General features: G+C 29.8%; 1 protein-coding gene across 1 annotated transcript in view; it reads right to left on the bottom strand.

Moving 5' to 3' along the window:
• Positions 1 to 12,285, bottom strand: part of LOC126835848 (atrial natriuretic peptide-converting enzyme) — a 43,258-nt gene extending 30,973 nt beyond the window's left edge. Inside the window, exons 1-3 of the mRNA XM_050568699.1 lie at positions 12,191 to 12,285; positions 8,997 to 9,080; positions 8,087 to 8,186 (exon numbers count right to left, since the gene is read on the bottom strand). Of these exons, the coding sequence (XP_050424656.1) occupies positions 8,087 to 8,186; positions 8,997 to 9,064 (168 nt within the window). The 5' untranslated portion in view covers positions 9,065 to 9,080; positions 12,191 to 12,285. The remainder of the gene's footprint in view (positions 1 to 8,086; positions 8,187 to 8,996; positions 9,081 to 12,190) is intronic.
• Between the last annotated feature and the right edge of the window lie 9,095 nt (positions 12,286 to 21,380).

The raw sequence follows: 21,380 nt of genomic DNA, 5'->3' as shown, positions 1-21,380 counted from the left end.
TGATGTAGCTGGTAAACGAGCAGTTTCTATTTTGGCAATGGGCTCAACTGACATTGGCACATCTTGTACTGTCGACATCGAAGATTGAGCGTATGAAGTTGCAGGCAAATTGATTGATTTCATTCTCATAATAGGTTCTTCAATTAGTTTCTCTTGTCCAGGTACAAAAGTTGAGTGTGAGTATGATGTAGCTGGTAAACGAATATTTTCTATTTTGGCAATGGGCTCGACTGATATTGGCACATCTTGTCCTGCCGACATCGAAGATTGAGCGTATGAAGTTGCAGGAAAATTGATTGATTTCATTCTCATAATAGGTTCTTCAATTAGTTTCTCTTGTCCAGGTACAAAAGTTGAGTGTGAGTATGATGTAGCTGGTAAACGAGCAGTTTCTATTTTGGCAATGGGCTCGACTGATATTGGCACATCTTGTCCTGCCGACATCGAAGATTGAGCGTATGAAGTTGCAGGAAAATTGATAGATTTCATTCTCATAATAGGTTCTTCAATTAGTTTCTCTTGTCCAGGTACAAAAGTTGAGTGTGAGTATGATGTAGCTGGTAAACGAGCAGTTTCTATTTTGGCAATGGGCTCAACTGACCTTGGCACATCTTGTACTGTCGACATCGAAGATTGAGCGTATGAAGTTGCAGGAAAATTGATTGATTTCATTCTCATAATAGGTTCTTCAATTAGTTTCTCTTGTCCAGGTACAAAAGTTGAGTGTGAGTATGATGTAGCTGGTAAACGAATATTTTCTATTTTGGCAATGGGCTCAACTGACATTGGCACATCTTGTACTGTCGACATCGAAGATTGAGCGTATGAAGTTGCAGGCAAATTGATTGATTTCATTCTCATAATAGGTTCTTCAATTAGTTTCTCTTGTCCAGGTACAAAAGTTGAGTGTGAGTATGATGTAGCTGGTAAACGAGCAGTTTCTATTTTGGCAATGGGCTCAACTGACATTGGCACATCTTGTACTGTCGACATCGAAGATTGAGCGTATGAAGTTGCAGGAAAATTGATTGATTTCATTCTCATAATAGGTTCTTCAATTAGTTTCTCTTGTCCAGGTACAAAAGTTGAGTGTGAGTATGATGTAGCTGGTAAACGAGCAGTTTCTATTTTGGCAATGGGCTCGACTGATATTGGCACATCTTGTCCTGCCGACATCGAAGATTGAGCGTATGAAGTTGCAGGAAAATTGATTGATTTCATTCTCATAATAGGTTCTTCAATTAGTTTCTCTTGTCCAGGTACAAAAGTTGAGTGTGAGTATGATGTAGCTGGTAAACGAGCAGTTTCTATTTTGGCAATGGGCTCAACTGACATTGGCACATCTTGTACTGTCGACATCGAAGATTGAGCGTATGAAGTTGCAGGAAAATTGATTGATTTCATTCTCATAATAGGTTCTTCAATTAGTTTCTCTTGTCCAGGTACAAAAGTTGAGTGTGAGTATGATGTAGCTGGTAAACGAATATTTTCTATTTTGGCAATGGGCTCGACTGATATTGGCACATCTTGTCCTGCCGACATCGAAGATTGAGCGTATGAAGTTGCAGGAAAATTGATTGATTTCATTCTCATAATAGGTTCTTCAATTAGTTTCTCTTGTCCAGGTACAAAAGTTGAGTGTGAGTATGATGTAGCTGGTAAACGAGCAGTTTCTATTTTGGCAATGGGCTCATATGATATTGGCACCTCATGTACATCTAATAATGTACGATAAGGTTCGCTAAGTGTATAACATTCTTTAGCGGCTACTTGCTCTTTTAACTCTGCAAGCATCGGTTCATTTAGTGCATATCTGAACTTATAACTGGAGGGTCTGTCATCATTATCAGCAATAATGTTTTGATTAGCGTATACTAGACAACACGCTGTAGTCAAAAATATGTAGACCTAAAATAAAAGTTGGTTAATAAGCAATTATAAATGAATAATAGACGGTCATGTTTAATCATAAAACTGTGTATTTATTTTAAAAAAACCGTAGGAAATTTTAAAAAATGTTTAAGTAACGGCATGAAAAAAGTGTTAAATGGTACCAGATGATATGTTTATAGAAATATTTTTTTTAACACACTATTAACTTATTAGTTGTAACTTACTCAAATTTACTCGTTTTATCGTACAGCTTTTTATTATTATTTTGTTAGTTTAAGAAAACTAAGTATTTTATTAAAGTAAAATGTTATTTTGTATGAGAACATCGTAAGGTATAAAATTTAATTTAATTTTACTCAAATTGTTGACAATTAAAGCGTAATTACCGAAAAGTTATATTTATTAAGTCGCAGTTAGAAAAAAATTGAAAAAAAAAAGATCTAAAAGCAATTGTAAATATGCCTACTAACTTAAAGGTAAACGATTAATACGTTTTTTTAGTTAAATAACGCTTAAAGTTATATTTATCTAAGTTTTGGCGATATATTAATAAAAAAGACTTATGTAGAAGTCACTTTGTGATATATTTCTTAGACATATTTGTAGTTTTTACTTGTATAAAATTAGGTTTTTTTTTAATTTAGCTCTTTTCGGTCATCTTGAACAAGACGTAAAATTTTAAAAATGAATACACATTATTTGTTTGTGTATTGTCAAAACATTTTTTTATTAAGTGTACCTTAATTAAGTAAGTTAAAATTTAATGTATGGATAAAGCTCTGGATAAAAAAAAAACATTCGATAAATTTTAGACAATTGTAAAATAACGTAAATACATGTTTCAAAAAAAGAAAATGGTTAATGCAATTTTTTCCAAAATAATGTGTATCTTTTATTAGAGTTATATTTTATTTATACAATATTTCAAAATATAAAACCAATATTTTTTTTGTAATTTAATAAGTATAGAATTCTATTAATTTACTTACTTGAATAGACGACATTGTAATCGAAAACTGAAACTAGCATATGAAGCATAGACAACCTAACAAATGACTGTCTTATGTCGATGCCAGTCGCTTAAATAGTGCATAGATCGAAAAATTAATGAGAACATAACCTTGCAACAAAAACATTATTGAGTGCTCCAAAAACATCTATAAAAATCAATTACATCATAGCCAATAATGTATTATTTATATCTTAACTTAATTGTCAGCTTAAACCAACAATATAAATAATTACATAGGAAGAAACACATTTTGAAACTTTATGCCTTATTTTTTGCTTCCAATTTCGGGGTCGCGATTTAAAATATGACTTTACGTTGTACATTATACGATTAATATCAAAGGAAATAAATGAATATACATAACTATTTCCTCCAAAATAGTGACCATTTTTGCAAGACATACACATCAGTATGTCATACATTTACACCACACATATGTACCAGACATCAAAAATACATACTTTAATTATAATATTTATTTTAATATTTTAACATTATATGTTGCATAGAAAATCAAATATTAGTAACACAAATGTTTTAATTATAACTCTTAAGTACTTAAATAGTTTTATATTGTTAAAAAAAATGAAAATGAAATATTTTTAAAAAAAATTGTGTATAAATTGATATTTGATTTCCTGTCAAAATATAATTTAAAAATAAATTAGTATAATTGTATGTCTTTGCTGCGTGGGTTGGCACTTCTAATAAAATTAATAAGAAAACAAAGCTAAACATAAAGTAGGTACATTTTATCTAGTACATTTAACATTTGACGTTTGTTGTAATGGTAGTAATTTTGGTTTTACAATTTCTTTGGGTTTAGAAAATAAAAAAATCTGTGTATATTACAGTACACTTTAATATAATACTTAACAAGTTAACTTTTCAGATTCTCTTTTCATATGTGCCGAAGGTCAGGTGTTTGACTTGTTACAGTTATTTCTAATTAGGTTTGTGATCATAAAATCTGATAAAAATAAAGTAATACAACTAAATCTCAGTGAAAATATAAATTGAACACATCATTTAAAAAAAACTGTAAATTATATTTGAAAATCTCAAATAATGTAGACTTTTTAGTTTAATTGTTCGTATAGTCTACTTCATATTTCGAAAATTCATAGACATAATCAAAAATGTTACCCTGGCATACCTATTAGTTTGATAGTTAATTACGAGAAATCGAATAGGATATTGGTGAGTCATACTATTACTCCAAGGACCAGTATTAACATTGTTATTGTCAATCTATTCGAACACCACTTATGTAATAATTTAGTAAACAGCCTTAGCCGTTTTAAATGTTTATTTGACAGATCTGTTTTTAACATTGGATTCTACTTAGGTAACTTTTTTTGGGGTAGGAGCTTTTAATAGTTGTTCTCTTGTATGCAAATTATACCATTATATTACATATACGATAATGGTACTTCGAGTTAATACTACTCATTTGGTAAAAAAAAAAAATATATGTATATATATTACATGACTAAACATAGTAACCATAATAAAATGAATAATTTATACCATAAGAAAGTGTTAATTAAAAAAAAGCAATGCATCCAGATTTACAATAGTAAGAAAATACCTATTTATTTTTCTGGCGTATTTCGTTTAATATCACATACACGAGTTAAGGTTTGATTAATTATTTGTAAAATAATTACCTTTATAAAGCACTTACCGGATTAATTCCAGTATGAATGATGTGTCACTCACAATTATTATAAGTAGGTATACTGACTGGACATTTTTTTTATGGTTTTGTGTATAAAAAGCTCGTTTTAATAATTAATTATTAAAGCTAAGCCACTGATGGAAGTTTGTCCATAGTCGTCAAATTGACTCTAGGTATTAAAATATATTTTACAAAAAGCGTGTAGTAAACTATTTTTGACATTTTTCCTTAGGGTAAAATGGTTTTAAGTTTTAGTAATTTATTTTTATTTGGAGATTTAGAAATAATTATTCATAAACGTTTAGAGTAAATCTTGGCGTCATATAATTAAGTTCAGTTTTCCATGAAATATTATAGAATAAAACTACTTTGTCTTAAGCATATTTAGTCTCAAAATTCCGGGAAAATATTATTGTAAAGTCATTGGAAGTCACAGCAACCCCTCTGGGTTCTATGGTGAGTTTTTGAACTTTCTATAATTTATGCATAAATAATATGTGATTCCTGAAAATATAACTATCCTTATTTTCTTACTTCTTCACTTCTCAAATAAATATCAAACACTTATTATACAGGTTAATATGTAATTTAATTTTAACGACATTTAAAAATGATTAGTAATTCATGACTTTCAAATTTGTTTTACTCGAAAATATGTTACTAAGTACATCAATTAACTCTAACCATGATAAAAATGCTAGACTATTTCTGAAATTATTGTTTTCGAATAAATCAAAGTCCATGTCGACCTAAAGCTGGTAAACATTTGTTCGGTAACATTCCGTTCGTCAAGTTTACATACGAGCCACAGAGTGTTCCAGGAAGAAATGTCGCACACCACGGATGGTACTACAAAGGGGATTTATTTTTTAATGTCAAAAACTCTGGGTTTTCCGAATGTTTCCAGGTTTATTTATAAAATACCTATGAAAAATAAAACATACCAAAGAATTTTTCAAGAATCTCCATGGTGCGGTTTGTTTATTATTATTATTTTTTTTTTTTTGTAATAATTTCCCATAATCAGTTTTTACTTTGAAATTAGTCAAATTGTTCTGATTAGATCATTATATGATGACAAATAATTCTAACTCGTACCATAACCGTAATTGAATTATTAAAAATAACATTTTTGCGTTGTCATTTATCACAACAATAGAAATAATTTTTTTTCAAACTGCATGATACTTGTTTTTGTGTTGATATTTATTACACTTTAATAATAAATGAAATCTTGGTAGCTTTTTATACTTGTGTAAATACTTGAGTCTGTATTAAAATTATAAATTACGTATACAAGCTGTCCCGATCCGGCGTTGGCCGTGTATTAAAATAGACACACAATCAGGTGATCGAATCACTGTATCCCTGTGGTATGAAAAACCATAGAGATGTATTGATAACTATTAATACTATTGATCATAATTATTCATTATAATTAATTAAAAACATGTTCTATCGGATCAAATTGTGAATCTAAACCTTTCTCGAATCAACTTAATTGCGCACACAAAATTTCATAAATATCTGTCCAGAGCCGTTTAGGAGGAGTTAGCATACTTACACACGAACGGAAGAAATGTTTATATAAAGATATATATATATATATATATATATATAAATAATTATAACCCAGTCGCTAAATAAATTTAAAAATAGCATCGTTAGCTGTAAATATGAATGTATACGTTAGCTACAAACATGCATGTTGTGTGTGTAGGGAGGAAAAATTGATTACACACTATAATATGCGTCTATCGAGTACAGAGTTTAAGCAAGCACATACAAGCCCGAATTCTTTTATAAGCTTATTTGACGGAAACATTAATTAAAACGAAAACGTCAAATTATTACGCATCATCTAACCATAAGTTCTGACATATTCATTGGAGTGTGCTATGCAGATAACTCTTAATTGACAGTTGATAATTATGTATAATCGTATCTCCAGAAAATGTCTCACCATGAAGCATATTATGGTACACACGTATGAATCAATTAACATGTTTCTTGTTATGATTAAAGAATAGTAGAATATTTACCCAATAAGTCGAATTTTAATAACAAAATCAGTTACACACTCTAGAATAAATGTAAATATAAATGTATATAAAAAAACCTAAACAATCATTTGCTAATCATTTTGTTTTTTAACCACAATTACTTTGTGTTATTGTAATTAAACTCCAATGATAATATCTACCCAGATTGTAGTGTACGAGGCGTTTCGACAAGAATGATTTACTAAAGTTATAAAATTGATCTGAAAATAAGTTTACTTGACCGAAATGTATTAAAATAATTTCTGGTCGAACGTCGCCTATTTTTGTCCTTAAATAAATATACGTAGTTAAGAATGAGACTTGTAATTAAAATTAACAACCAACTGAAATAATATCATATAATAATATTATAACATAATATCATGAGTTTGCCTGAAGTTGGAAAAATGGATAGTCGATTAGCCAATAAAGTTTAAATATGGCAATTATTTTCTAATGTGAAAGCCTAAAGTGAAATAAGTTCTGCGAAGAAGTTTTATAACGAGGTACCTACTCATTCGTAGGTAATGGCATTGGTATACTTACCAAGTAAAAAGACAGATGATTTTTTTTTTGACGATCATAGCGTTTTGTGCTCAGCAAAGAGGCAAACGGGAAAACCTATTGACTTTTAAATGTAATGTACGGATGAAAAAAGGGCAATTCGGTAAAAATGTTTGTACAGGTTGAAGTCGAGCTCTCGTTAAGTTAAATCAAATTAAACGGAAAATTATACCCATTCGAATACGTTCTCCAGAAATATAAGTACATTAAAGTTTGAGATATACGCTCGAATGATATATAATAATATTTTTCAGAAACTATGCAAACATTTGTTTTTAACTGCAAACGATGAACATATAATGTGTAATATAAAGGATTTTTTTAAGGTTTACTATTCGTTTGCGTAAAAAGTTTATCGTGTCGTTGCCCGGTGTACATTTAACATTTTGATGCTAACGTCTCGTGTACAGTTTTCAACGTTCATTAAATAATATTTTAATGAATATGTGTGTCGTGAACGAATATAGTGTCTATATCGCTAGAAATAAATTAAAATTCGAAAGGATAGCGCCCCAGGCAAAACTAATATTATAATGAAATATACTTTAAATAGTACTTCGGAGAATCAACGAGAAAATCGTTTGGTAATAATTATTCTTAAACAACAAAAAACATCATTAAAAAAAAAATATATAAAAATATAAATATATATATGGGACATTTTGAGTCAAGCTGTAAGTAACCTAAAATTTTATTTAAAACAAATAGAATATAATTCGAATTCAGAAAATTAAAAAAATTATATAAAATACCTAAACTAAAATTATCGAAATTAAAATTAAAATTTGTAGTTGCATAAGGAATTGCAATTGTAAACAAATTGGTTATGTTCGGTGACTAGTCAACCTGACAAAAAGTGTATAATATTTAATGCTAAAAAAAAATGTTACTTACAGTGTCGTCATTTAAACAGTATGCGTTTTCATCAGTACAGGTCGAATGCCTTCGTGTTGTGATTGGAGATGAACAGGGATGAGAATCTGATGTGTAGTTTCTGTAAAGTAATTATTATTGCATTAATATTATTTATCAATTTTATAACATAGATTTCTTTCTTAATGACAACTATGAAAAAAGTAAAAAATACTGGGATGTTTTTAGTTTAATTAGTGTAATTATAGATGTTTCTATAAAAACTCGCATATTATACGTATATTTATGATGTTCATAACAAATATACCAACAAAAAATATTACTACTATATAAGACAGTGTTTTTCATTTTATCAACAAAATTAAATAGGCTCATTAATCTAAAACTTCTAGTGTAACCTAACCTAACCTATGAAAACTTAATTGACATGGTCAACGGTACCGTGTCAAATCTACAGACAATATGAAAATTATACTATTTGAGTAAACTAACAGCCAAGTTGTTTGAATAAATGTGTAATGGAAAAAGATCATTGTTATTGGAAAATAATAGAGTAATATAAATATTATCTTTTATTTCATTCTTCGATTTGTCTTAGTTTGTTGGTTATTATTGCCTAGTTTAATAATTATACTTTTTCACTTCTACTACAATTCATTAATGATTATTTTAACTTTTCCCAACTCGGCCTATTTTAGCACCATCGCTGCCACCCTCTAAGGACAAGGTTTCCTGCAAAGTCGATATTCTTGAAAGGATCGTTGGTCTGTCACCCGAGAAAATATGAAGTATTAACTAAAGAAATAATACTAAATAATTATACTAATATTATTGTTTCTATTCAATTAGTAACAACATTATGAAGTGTCATTTTTTTCCGATTATAATCTGTGTTGTAGACTTGTTAGTAATTATAGTTATTAATATTTACTTATTTAGTGAAATGGTCGAACTGTGTCTACGCGGTGGTATAGCTGGAGGTATTTTTGAAGATGCCATGATATTTTTAATGTAACTGAAACAAAAATTACATCATTTTTATTTAGTAAATTGGGCACAAATGAAACAGTTTACATTCTACTAGTAATATTTTTCGCATAATATATAATAATATATAATTTTGCTAACTTATAGCAATTGTACATTTTTTAATATTATTATAACTATTTTTCCGAAAAACATTATTATTAAAATTATAAATACATCAATGCTAATAATAAACTTATGTTAAATGTATTATATTTTATTGAAGTTTCAATCATTAAATTGGAAACATGCGCGTTGATTGATTTAACATAATGGAACAGTGCGCCTTTGAGAATTATCATATTATGTTTAACATGTTTAGAATATTGTTGTCTCTTATGAAAGCTCGTTGTAAACAATAAATTAGGATAACTTAACACAAAAGACAAACAAAATAACTACACATGCTGCATACTGAACACGCTTCATGTAAATCGTGTGCTTATAAAAAAATACAAATTGAATTAGGTATATATAATAGCGTAGTCCTTACAACCACAATGACAATACCGATACAAAATAAATAGTTTTATAAAAATAGCGTACTTTTAGGTATTTAGTATATACCTATTTAAAATAATTTGTGAGTTAAGATAGGGTAGTATGATTTTAGATGAACTAAAATAGTAATTTTGAAGAAACTCATGTTAAGCCTAAAGGAAAACAACATCTCAACTATTTCTAAAATTCGTTTGTTATAATTTAATTTGTAACAGAATTTGTAACCTTACAACAGTTAATTTAGTTAAGAAATTGTTCACATAATTAAAGTTTCATTGTAAATATTAGGGTTAAACCAAAATACAAAACGTTTTAAAAGTCCTTCTCTCCGCAAGAACGTTGTTTTTAATTAATTTTTCTTTTTTTGGTGCTATTTTATGAGTTTAATATTTTTAAAAATGACATTAACAGAAGACAAATTATAATAATTATCTTTCATTTAAATTTGTCGATGTAAGACGATTATGTCTATTAAACTTAAAATTATTAACTGCCTATATATATAAACAGAGTTACAGTTTAAGTATTGTCAAAGGTCATTCATGGAGGATAAAGCAATTTAATAACCTTGAAACTATATTAAATATTAGTTGTATGTATAGAGTCACAATATAATACTGTTTATTATGACGGCACGTGCATAAAGATATCAGAAGCGTTTGAGTGATTATAGAATTATATTTTTTTGCTTCGAAATTTGCTTGGTTATTTGCCCCATCGTAAAATCATACACATTTATAAATACTTGTTGACATTTGTATAAGTATTTGCACTAATGGTTATTTGTCAAGACACGCTACGCTGCAGGGTTCTTAATACAATAATGTGATATAAATTTATGAATCGTAGATTAAACTCGAAATTTCGAAATGAAAGTTATTTATTGTTAATAAATTTATTTAGTGGCACAAATAATTAAGTAATAATAATAATTCATAATTTGGAAAATGTCGTAAATATATTTATATCTATAGGCATTTCACTAATGCCTATACATAACTAAAGAGCATAAAATACAAATCATTCAAGTTATGCAAACATTTTAACTATATTCCAAAAAGTTTCAACTTAATAAAGTAGTATTATAATATGATGTTATTTGCAAGTTCAACATTGTATAAAATATATGAAATATTACAGTGAAGAAATAAATGATGAAATATAACAATATATTACCGGATTTAATTGCATTTATATTTATAGAGATAAAAATCTACAAGTATACTTGTACTCATAAATGTAATAACTAATATAAGGTAAAAGGTATGTATAATGTAGGTTAACATTTAAAAAATGTCGCATTCGTATTATGTTTAGGTCATAAATCAGAAAAGTTTCTTATAATAATTATAAGCACATAATACTTAATTATTATATTATTATATATTTATCTTTTACATTGCCAGTTACTTAAAATCCTATTTCTATATTTAAAAATAATCTTTTTTAGTATCAGTTATTTTAACGAGCAGTAAACATTAAAAACATTTGTAATTTATAATCAATTTTAAACAACGTTTCTAAAAGTATTTTGGATTTTGGAACAAAATACCTAATTTGAACAGTCTTAACAACTTTGTAAGGAAATTTTTAATTTTTAATGTGTCAAATACTAATTACATTAAAATCTAAATTTTTATATTTATGTTCGTATACAGGGTGATTCATTAAGAGTAATATACTATTATTTTCTTAAAACTAAAATTTTGATAATTGATTAATGAACTAAACACATATTAATGATGGAATAGTTAAAGCAACAAAATTCACAAAAAAAAAGCACGACAATTCGCTTTAAAAATTGTTCAATGCATTTGATTCAACTGCTTGGTAAAGTCCTTATAAAATCTGTACCTCAGAGCTAAACGGACGTAAACCCAACCTAACCACAAACATTAATTTATGGCGAAAGTTTTAAAAGTTGTGTTATATTTGCATTGTGTTATATATATATATATGATAAATTATAAAAGATATATATTTCCACCTACATAAAATAATAAAATATTTCATCTAGGTAAATTATTTAGATAAAACAATCTAAATAATGTATAACATTGCACTGAACGAAAACCACAATAAAAATCAGTTATAACATTTATCGGTAATATTAATATAATATAATTTATCTACAACATAATTCAAAATGAAAATAATTTGTTCTTACACCAATTACCTTTTATGTCAAGTAAAATATTTATCATATTGATCGTTTTTATTAAAATGATAAATACAAATTCATTCATTTTCCCTATAATTTCATCGTCTATACAATATTATTATAAATTATTTTTGAAAGTGTTCAACGTTTTAAGAAATTAAAAAATTCTTCGTTAGTTTAAATAATTGTAAACAAACATTTGTCTTTATAATAATTACACAAAAAAATATACAGGGCCAATACCAATAATGATTCTATCAAGTCAGACGCGATTTTTTTATCATATACATATATATATATATTATATTGTCGTTTTTGGTCGAGTGTGATTATAATATTATGCCAATAACATATTATTTCGCGACGTTGCGCTTAGGCAACAATAAGTAAAAATAATAATAGTAATAGTTTTTTTTTTAAAAATTGTGTTCAATTACCTTATAGGATGTGTGTGCGACTTTTACAGGACAGGAATATACTTCGGGGGAGGGTGCCTAGACACACTCTCGCGCGCGCGACAGTTGCTTCACACTGCGACTGCACTGGTTTTTAAAGAACAGACCGTTTTCCCGCTCGGCAGGGTGCAATATGGAAGTTTATGGGCAATGCGCGCGCACCGGGTGTCTCATGCTAACCACCCTTGGTCGCACGGAAACGCTGCCGCCGCCCTTCCCCGCCCTCGATAGTATACCCTCGCTCGCGTTTACCCCGTCGCCGAGGTCTGGGGGGGGGGGGGAAGGGCAGGGGAGGAGCCGGGAAACTGCTATTTTTTCCCCTACGTTTTACGTTTTCACCCCCCCCCCCCTCCCCGTCCTCCACCAAGACTATAACTTGAACTTCACCGTGCTTTCTCCCCGTCGACGGTCCAGCGCCACGCGGTGACACTCTAACCTCGGCCAGCGCCTCCCCTCGCCGGCCAATATCCATTTTCCGCGTTTTCCCGCCCGTCTCCGCCGCCGTCTAATCCAAAACGGCGTCCGGGTCCGAAAACCCGATGGCTATCAACGCGCACCGAAATTGATTTCATCCAAATCTCAGTATTTCATTATTCCGTACCCGTGCTTACCGGCGGCGAGCAGCCCCCTTCCCCTAGCCACTACCCCTCTTGCCGATGTTTCGTGCAATTTCTTACTCCACGCGGTTTAATGGACTAAAGGTCCTGCTTTCGCCATCTCCGCCTTCACCGACCCTGCCCCGCACTAATGTCACCGTCGCGTCGCCGTGTCAGTTGATTGGCATATTGTATGAGAGTGTACCCTCTGCCGCCTAAGCCGAGGATTTGCGTGGCCGAGCAAAATAATTTGTCGGTATTGCCGCTGTTTCTAACGTTATATATATATATATATGTATATATGTATATTACAGCGGGTCAACTGATATAATTATTATTCCTTCAGATTTCGCCTATCGGATCGCAAGAAGTAGAAAGGCCCTTTTGATTGCTAAAACGTGTACAATTCTTAATAAATTTCAATTAATCTGAGTCCTCGCTTATTCTTTGCGCGTGGTTACGAATGTTAATTTAACAAAAAAGAGATTGTACACAGATTAAGTATTTTCAACAACGCAAATACAACGGAAACGATTGTTTGTTTCTATACATAATGATGAAATTAATATTAGTATCCACTCGTGTATGATATACACAATTGAAGCGTTCCGGGACCATGATTAAAAAAAAATTTGCGGTAAAATTTAAAAACCGTTTAGCTGAGCTGTTTGTTGGAGCCCGCGTGATCGGCCGGCTCTCTTTTGAAGTACTAAGAAAAGTCTAACAAACTCGGATAAAAGTACGCTGCTTTAGCTATAGGTCTGCTTGGTTAGGTCACTTTGCATCAAAACATCTGATTTCGAATTTTCGGCACTTAAGCTTAAACAACATAATGTATAATATACAAAATGTCTTACGCTGTTTTGTACATTTTTTTCACAATTAGGAACAAGAATGCCTTTACTTCCTGGACTTTAAATGCAGATTGGTAGGTGTTTTTTGGTTTTAAGGAACAAATATGTGAAATTTTTTAAAATCCATTACCTTGTCAGTTCGAAATCAAAGTTAAGAAGCTGCCAACAAGAAGTTTTGTTATTGTATAAAACCTATAAATATATCAAATGTTGGTATACAAACATGTTTTACAAATGCGTTACTTTTGTAATTAATGTCACAATATCTTTCATTTTACACTATAAATTTATTTTCTTTCTCTTTCCTATCTATTTGTTTTTTGTCTACACTTAACTATACATTTTGTCTTTTCTTATATTACACTGTTTTACGATATCTTTATGTACTTAGTGATTACCAATTAAAAATTGTAACGTGCTTGTAATTATTGTTTAAATAATAATATGTAATTGTTGAGCCATCTTATTATCGAATAAAAAGTATTAATAAAGGGTATAAAAAAAAACATGTTATTGTTATTTAACGGTCGGTAATCTATACCAAACATAATTACTATACTAACACCTATCACTAACATTCTGAAAACTACTTTTAATATCTTAATAATTTATTTTGGGATTATGTGAGTTCGTTTCGGAACATTTTTTTTTATCGCCAAAAATGATCTTACTGATTATTCGCAAAAAAAAAACCTAATTAACAAATAACTAATATAAAAATATTGATATTTGTAAAACAGTATTTAATAAAATACTCAAATAAACCATGCCTAACCTCCTGGCTTTCATTAACATAAATAATAATAAAATACAGTGTGTTCCATAGTGATTCGACAAATGAAATAACTTTTGTTCTAATGAATATTTTTAAGATTTTTTTTTTAAATTAATTTATACTCATTAGCGCTATAGCACCACGTTTTTATTGCACTTAGCTATTTTACTTTTTTAAATAATGATTCTATTTTTAAAAAAAAATTCAAGATAGCCATTTTATTAAGAATAATTTTCTGAACATTTTGACTGGTCGATCACCAAATTTGTATTGTAATACGTGCAAATAAAAATAGCTCTACGCGCTTACTCTACCACACTCCACCTCCCATCCAACCCTTTAACCTTTAGTAACTTATAAAGTAATTATCCAAATCTGGTTATCGACCAGTCAAAATGTTCAGAAAATTATTCTTAATAATATCGCTATCTTGAATTAAAAAATAGAATCATTATTTAAAAAAGTAAAATAGTTAAGTGCAATAAAAAAAAGTGGTGCTTATAGCGCAAATGAGTATAAATCATTTAAAAAAAAAAATCATAAAAATATTCACTAGAATAAAAGTTATTTCATTTGTCGAATCATTGTGGAGCACGGTGTATAGCGTTTATTTGAGAAAATTTACAACTTATATAGAAATAATGCATAAGTAAATGTGATAATAGTGAATAGACACGATCAACTTGAGATGAAAACTCATATTAGAGTCCTCTATACATTATAAGATAAAGAAAAGTTTAATATTTACAAATCTGGATTACCATGATCGTTTCTTCAGACGTCGAAATGGATTACTTGGTCCAGAGCACCAGAGCCGAGCTGGGTGACAAGATTATTTGGATGGCAGACCATTAAATCAAATCTTAGCAATTAAAGTGCGAATATCTAAATCCATATAATTTGTTATTCACTCTCTCTTGTTCTTTTCAAATTTAAAATCCTAAATTTTTAATTGAAATATCATTTAGTTACAACCGGATTAACAAAGTGTAAAGAAATATTAATTAAAATCTGATTGTATAAATTATAATTAAGACGTTTTAATTAATTTTAGTTAAACTTTGACTGTTTTTTTTCTTATGACAATCTTATATTATTATCATGGAAGTTCTATATATATATAACTGTATCAAAACTTAATTTTTAAATTCAAACGCTCATCACAATCACCAAAAAAAACATATTACTTTTCCAATTATAGTGCCTTTAATAATTTTTTTTTATTACAATTTAAAAAATAATATATATCAATTCAACTCGAAATGAACTATGGTCTATGTTCTACGATGAATATTTGTCAAAGTTATTTATGTAGATTCATCGTTCTTTTAATAAAATCACCACCCAAAAAGATTGTATTAAAATATTAAAAAAAATTATTTTCATGAAAAAAATATCAAGAAGCCATAGTAAAAAAAAATTCAATTAAAACAAATAATAACTCACAAGATTGAATTGACATTAAAGAAAACTCAGTTTAAAAATGTAAGATTTGATTGGTATTAAAGATCAGTTAAAATATTGGTTATATGTATTACACGAAATCCATGTATAACCTTTATAGGTAAATTAAAGTTTTTAAGCTATGAATTTTAAACGTAAGTGTTACAGTTCCTAAAAACATTTTATAATTATTTTTTCTTATGAATAATAAAAATTATTCACACTGTTCGGTGTTGAATGAAATTTCAAATTAGATAACAAACAAAAATCGGTTATAACCAGCCATTGTAAAAATTAATATCGAGTGGTGTTGACAGTTGGCACACTTCACGTTTATGAATACAAACTTCTGGGCTAATGTCCAGAAAAATAAAATATATAATAAATGGTAAGTTATTTACAAAAAAAATGCATTGTTTTTTTTAGGTAACTGATTTATGTATACCGAGTTATAATGAAGCTTTACGTTATTTAAAAAAATGGCTAATAGATTTTTTCAAAAGTAATACACTTTTGTGAACTCGGCGGCAATCGTATAACAGACCTCAACAAAAACCTTCCAAACACTTTGTTGATCATTGTTGGAACACTTTCAAAGTTTGTTGGTCCTTGATTTTTTTTAACAGACACCGCTAAATTTGTGTTTGTTTTCTATATAGAACCAAAGAGGGAGAACGGTGGGCCACGTGTATTCCCCTAAACTAGCTTTACACACGGAAACTTAAAAATTATGCTTGTTCCATTCCGCAATACGATACTTGGCAATCAACAACTATACCGATTTAAACTTTAATAGGGCCATTATACAATAGGAAACCTAGTGACTACAAGTTAAAATCGTTTTCTCGCTGGTTTAACTTTACAAGTTTTAGATAAGCACATACATTGCTATTTGCCAGTTATAATCACTACAAGTCATAAGTTACATGCACGTGTTACCATTAATGTATAAAATATACAAATCTTAATTGGCTAATATAAAAAATATTAAATAACGATATGAGTCATGTTTTAACTACTAACAAGTGTTAAACAGTGGTAGCGTGTAATTGTTATCCAAAATTAGTTCACTGCATTGATATTTTAAGCTTGCACAAAGCCTTCAACAGGAATATTTGGAATTCATTTCAGGTTGTTCGAGTACCTAAAGCTAACATAGTAATGATCAACAGCGAGTAAAATAAAAATGGACAACGATTTGATGATAGTACTAAGTAATTTTTTTAAGGAAAAGCCTCGCTTTGGTCACGAATAATATATTTTACAAAATTACAGTGACGATAAGTAATCAACATGCGTAGTGTATGTACTGGAGTAATGTTAGACGGAAGACACAACTTTAAGTTGATGTTATAAAGTGTAAATTGTTTAAGATTCTGACAAGTTAATGAAAAACTACAGGCTGACATGGACGGTATTGCCCTTTGGAATTCTCACGTCTTGTGTTGACAGACAACAGTAGGCACATACCCGTGTAAATGTTTTCCGTATTACTTCCTTCGGTTATATAAATTACCTCGGAAATCCAATATCAAATAGAATAATGTGTTTATTCTTATTAATTATTAATTAATAGAGCTCTTATGCATTTCTATGCGAGTTAGAGTAATATTATTATAATTTATTATTATTGTGACTAAAGAAATTGTTTAATAATTATGTATTACATAATACATATGTAATGTGTGTTTATTGGCCAATTAATATTTAATTACTTTTTGTCATATTATACTTATGTAATAATAATTAACGAGTCTTATGAAACTATATGCTCAAACGTGTGCATAGTAAACGCTTTAGTATAAACAGACGCCGCGAATACAATACAACGTGAAGGCGAGACGTTTGCACGTTTTGCGTTTGACGCTCTTTCCAAACGTAATTTGTTATAATATTGTCGTTATAGGTCAATTTACGGCTTCAGCTGTAAAGTTTTGTTCGGAAACATTGTTGGCAACCGGCAGAGAAGTTTTATTCGCGACCGTTATTATACTCGGTTGTTTCGCGTTTGATCGATGATTACACCGTTCAGCGGTGCAACGATAAAGACTTTCGGTTATGAAAACACAATTTAAAAAAAAAAGAGCCAATAGAGTGGTGTCGGGACATTGAAGTAAATTTGGGTAGGGAAGATCTCTTATAATTGGGGCGTATTGGGGTGGCACTTCTCGGTTTTATTGGGAAAATGGTGAACTTTCCAACGTCTGCCCTGATGATAGTATATTTCGTGTACGATACCTGATCAAAGTGCATAAAAAAATAGTTCTACAGTGATTATATATATATTAAGGGTAGTCCTTAAAAATTCGTTTTTCGAATATTAACCTCGCCGCCTAAAAATAGGGTTTCGACACTCGTGTACAAATAAATGCATACGTTTTTTCCTACTCGATAGTTTGAGCTGAAACTTTGATATATTTATATCTTTGAGTCTGCTGAACATGTACACGGTACACCATTACCAAAAATTCTCACTTGACAAAATATGAATATTTAAAGGAAAATAGGTGTTTTCGGTCTACGGAAAATGTTGACTGGTCGTTTTTAAAAATTTGTATAATATCATAAAATAAGTAACAATAATATTATCAAAATAAAACTATAATATTACTATCATTTTCCAAAATAACGTATCTTACATTAAAATTATCACTCTGTACACATGACAAAAACATCAAAATATGTCAACAATAATTACAAAAGTTAATATACAGGGTGTCCCACAAGGATAAGACAAATAAAATAACTATTGTTCTAGTGAATATTTTTAAGTTTTTTTTTAATTTAATTTATACTCATTTGTGCTATAAGCACCACGTTTTTTATTGCACTTAACTATTTTAATTTATTTGCTTTAATTTTTTTTAAAAATTCAAGATATCCATTTTATTAAGAATTTATTAAATAATAATTATTTGCTGGACATTTTGACTGGTCGACAACTAGTTTTAAATAATTAATTTTTAAGTTATTTAAGTTTAAGTGTAGGATGGGAGATGGAGTGCGGTAGAGTAATGCGTGCAGATATAAATAACTAACTACCGCACTCCGCCACCCATCCTACCATTTAACCCTTAGTAACTTAAAAAGTAATACTCCAAAACTGGTTATGGACTATCTTGAATTTTTTCAAAAATAATTTAAAAACGTAAATAAATTGAGTGCAATAAAAAACGTGTTGCTTATAGCGCAAATGAGTATACATAAAAAAAAAAATCTTAAAAATATTCACTAGAACAAAAGTTATTTATTTTGTCTTATCTTTGTGGGACAACCTGTATACAGGTAATAATATTAAATTAAAAAAAAGTTATTTTATTTGTCATCGTGTTTAATTGGGGTTTCGCTGTTTAAGAATATTCCACCTAAATTTGCAACTAATTCGACTATTTTTTCCAAAAAGTTACCGTGCCGAAATGTTGAAGTTCAAAACTTCGTAATATTTTTCTCGATTTTTAAAAGAAAATTGTTTCCTTTTTTAACTTTGCCCTTATAAAAGCCTAATTAGCTATGCATACTCGATACGTGTCGGAATCGGGCCGGCGGTTAATAAGTTATCGTGCATAAACCGCCTAATACCGCGCAATACCTATTTTTATATATAACGAATAACTCGTTAGCTAACGCAGTGATTTCGTGCAATACTGCCTTATGTAGTATGGTGTGCGTATCCCTGGATACGGACCGAAGAAAAAAAAAAGGAAACATCCGAAATAACCTAACCGACGCCGCGCCGCAGCTGCACAGCCTGGGATAGTTTTTTAGCCTTTTTTTTTTTTTTGTGTGTGTATATTATGCAAACAACCATTATTGTCGGCTCGCGGGAAGAAGAAAAAGAAGGGTTGACCGTGTACACGGAAAAAGAAGGACTACATACGGCGTTTCCAGCCGGCCTTGAGATTCCAGACAAGCTAGCGGTACGGCGGTCCCTGGCGGATCGATACATACTTGACAGTTCATACTCGCGCACTCACACGCGCTTACGGCTTCAAACAGGCGCGCACACACGCACAAACTTACTACACAGTTGTGTATATCTGTAGAACACACGCTATAGTAAAACGTGTGTACCGTGTAAGACGGAGAGTTACGCGGACGACCCCTATACATCGTGGTAGAGCAGCTGCGGCGGTGGCGGTCAGTTCCCTCTGCCCGTACTTACTTCGTGTGTACTTAATGGGGCTCCGGGCGTCCCAACCGCGGCCAACCACGGAATTCGTGGCGGCCACCAATATCAAGGCGTAGGTACCTGTTGCACAACGAGCAACACTGCACCGAAACACGGTCGACATTGGTTTTGGCTGTAAACTGTACTGTAACACAAATCAAGACGATTTGCCCGTGGTTAGGTTGGGTTGTACTTATCGTTAATGGTGTAATTAGCTACAGTTCCCAATGAAACATTTTATACTTAAGGACAAACAACTTAAATCTCCTTCGATAATTAAAACTCAAATTTGTTTACTTATTTAAAATTATATTATAGCCATTTTTATGGTAACATGATTATCTTGTTTCTCTTCTAAATATCTATGGTTCCGTGCAAAACTAAATACATTTATGTAGAAAGAATAAAAAATTTTAATTTTCCGAACTAATAGCTAACAAATAATTTTATAATTGATCGGTTAACACATTTAAATTACAAATTAAAACCCATTTATAAAAATCAATCTATAAAAAGTGTTTGGTGAATAATTCAATATGTTAAAAATTAAACTCTAAAGCTAGCAAAAATAATATTGAGATCATATTATATAAAAACTTTATAAAAAAAAAATCAATTATTAATTAAACCCGGTGAGATATTGAGTGACCCATGATATAAAGATCACCCTATGTATACAATATTACTAATGTTATTTCACCTTTTCAGTCATAAAATTACAAGCAGAGCTCTTATAAGTTTAATCATTAAAATAATTTGCATTTAACTTTGCTTGTATACTTGATTTCTACCCTATGCTTACACAAGAAGTCAACGATTTATTTTCTTACATTATAAAATATAATATTTTTCAATAATTTGTATAGTTTCTTTTTTTCCTATCAAAAACAAGTTGTTTTTCACAAAAACTGTTGCAATATAAATTAATGACAAACAACTGTAGGTATCATAATTTTTCAAATTTTAACATTACACATTACAAAAACTACTATGAAGAGTAGATAAAAGAGTTATGATTTGCTACTTTTGACCCACTACAATACCAATCACATACGATGTCGTATGCAACTTAAGTAAATCGGTTTATAGAACAGTTTTGCTTATGAAAACACTCGGGCAGCACATCATTATAAAACAAATACATTCTGGACACCACTTTGACGCTATAATATATTAGCATACTTGTGTTTCGTAGTTATGAAGTTGAGCGATCAAATTAGGGAGGAAATGTATACAAAACATAAGAAAAGGGTATTTTTTTAATGAGATAAATAAATATATAAGAGAATATAAACCACCAGTACATCATACATCAAATACGCTTGACATTTTGTTT

This window comes from Adelges cooleyi, unplaced genomic scaffold (assembly GCF_023614345.1).
Source record: "Adelges cooleyi isolate 19-005CV unplaced genomic scaffold, UGA_ACOO_1.1 ACOO_flye_CR_arks_rails_tigmint_CR_PRNA_1, whole genome shotgun sequence".
Lineage (NCBI taxonomy): Eukaryota > Metazoa > Arthropoda > Insecta > Hemiptera > Adelgidae > Adelges > Adelges cooleyi.
Note: the sequence above shows the minus strand (reverse complement) of the source record. Positions and strands in the feature narration are given on the sequence as shown.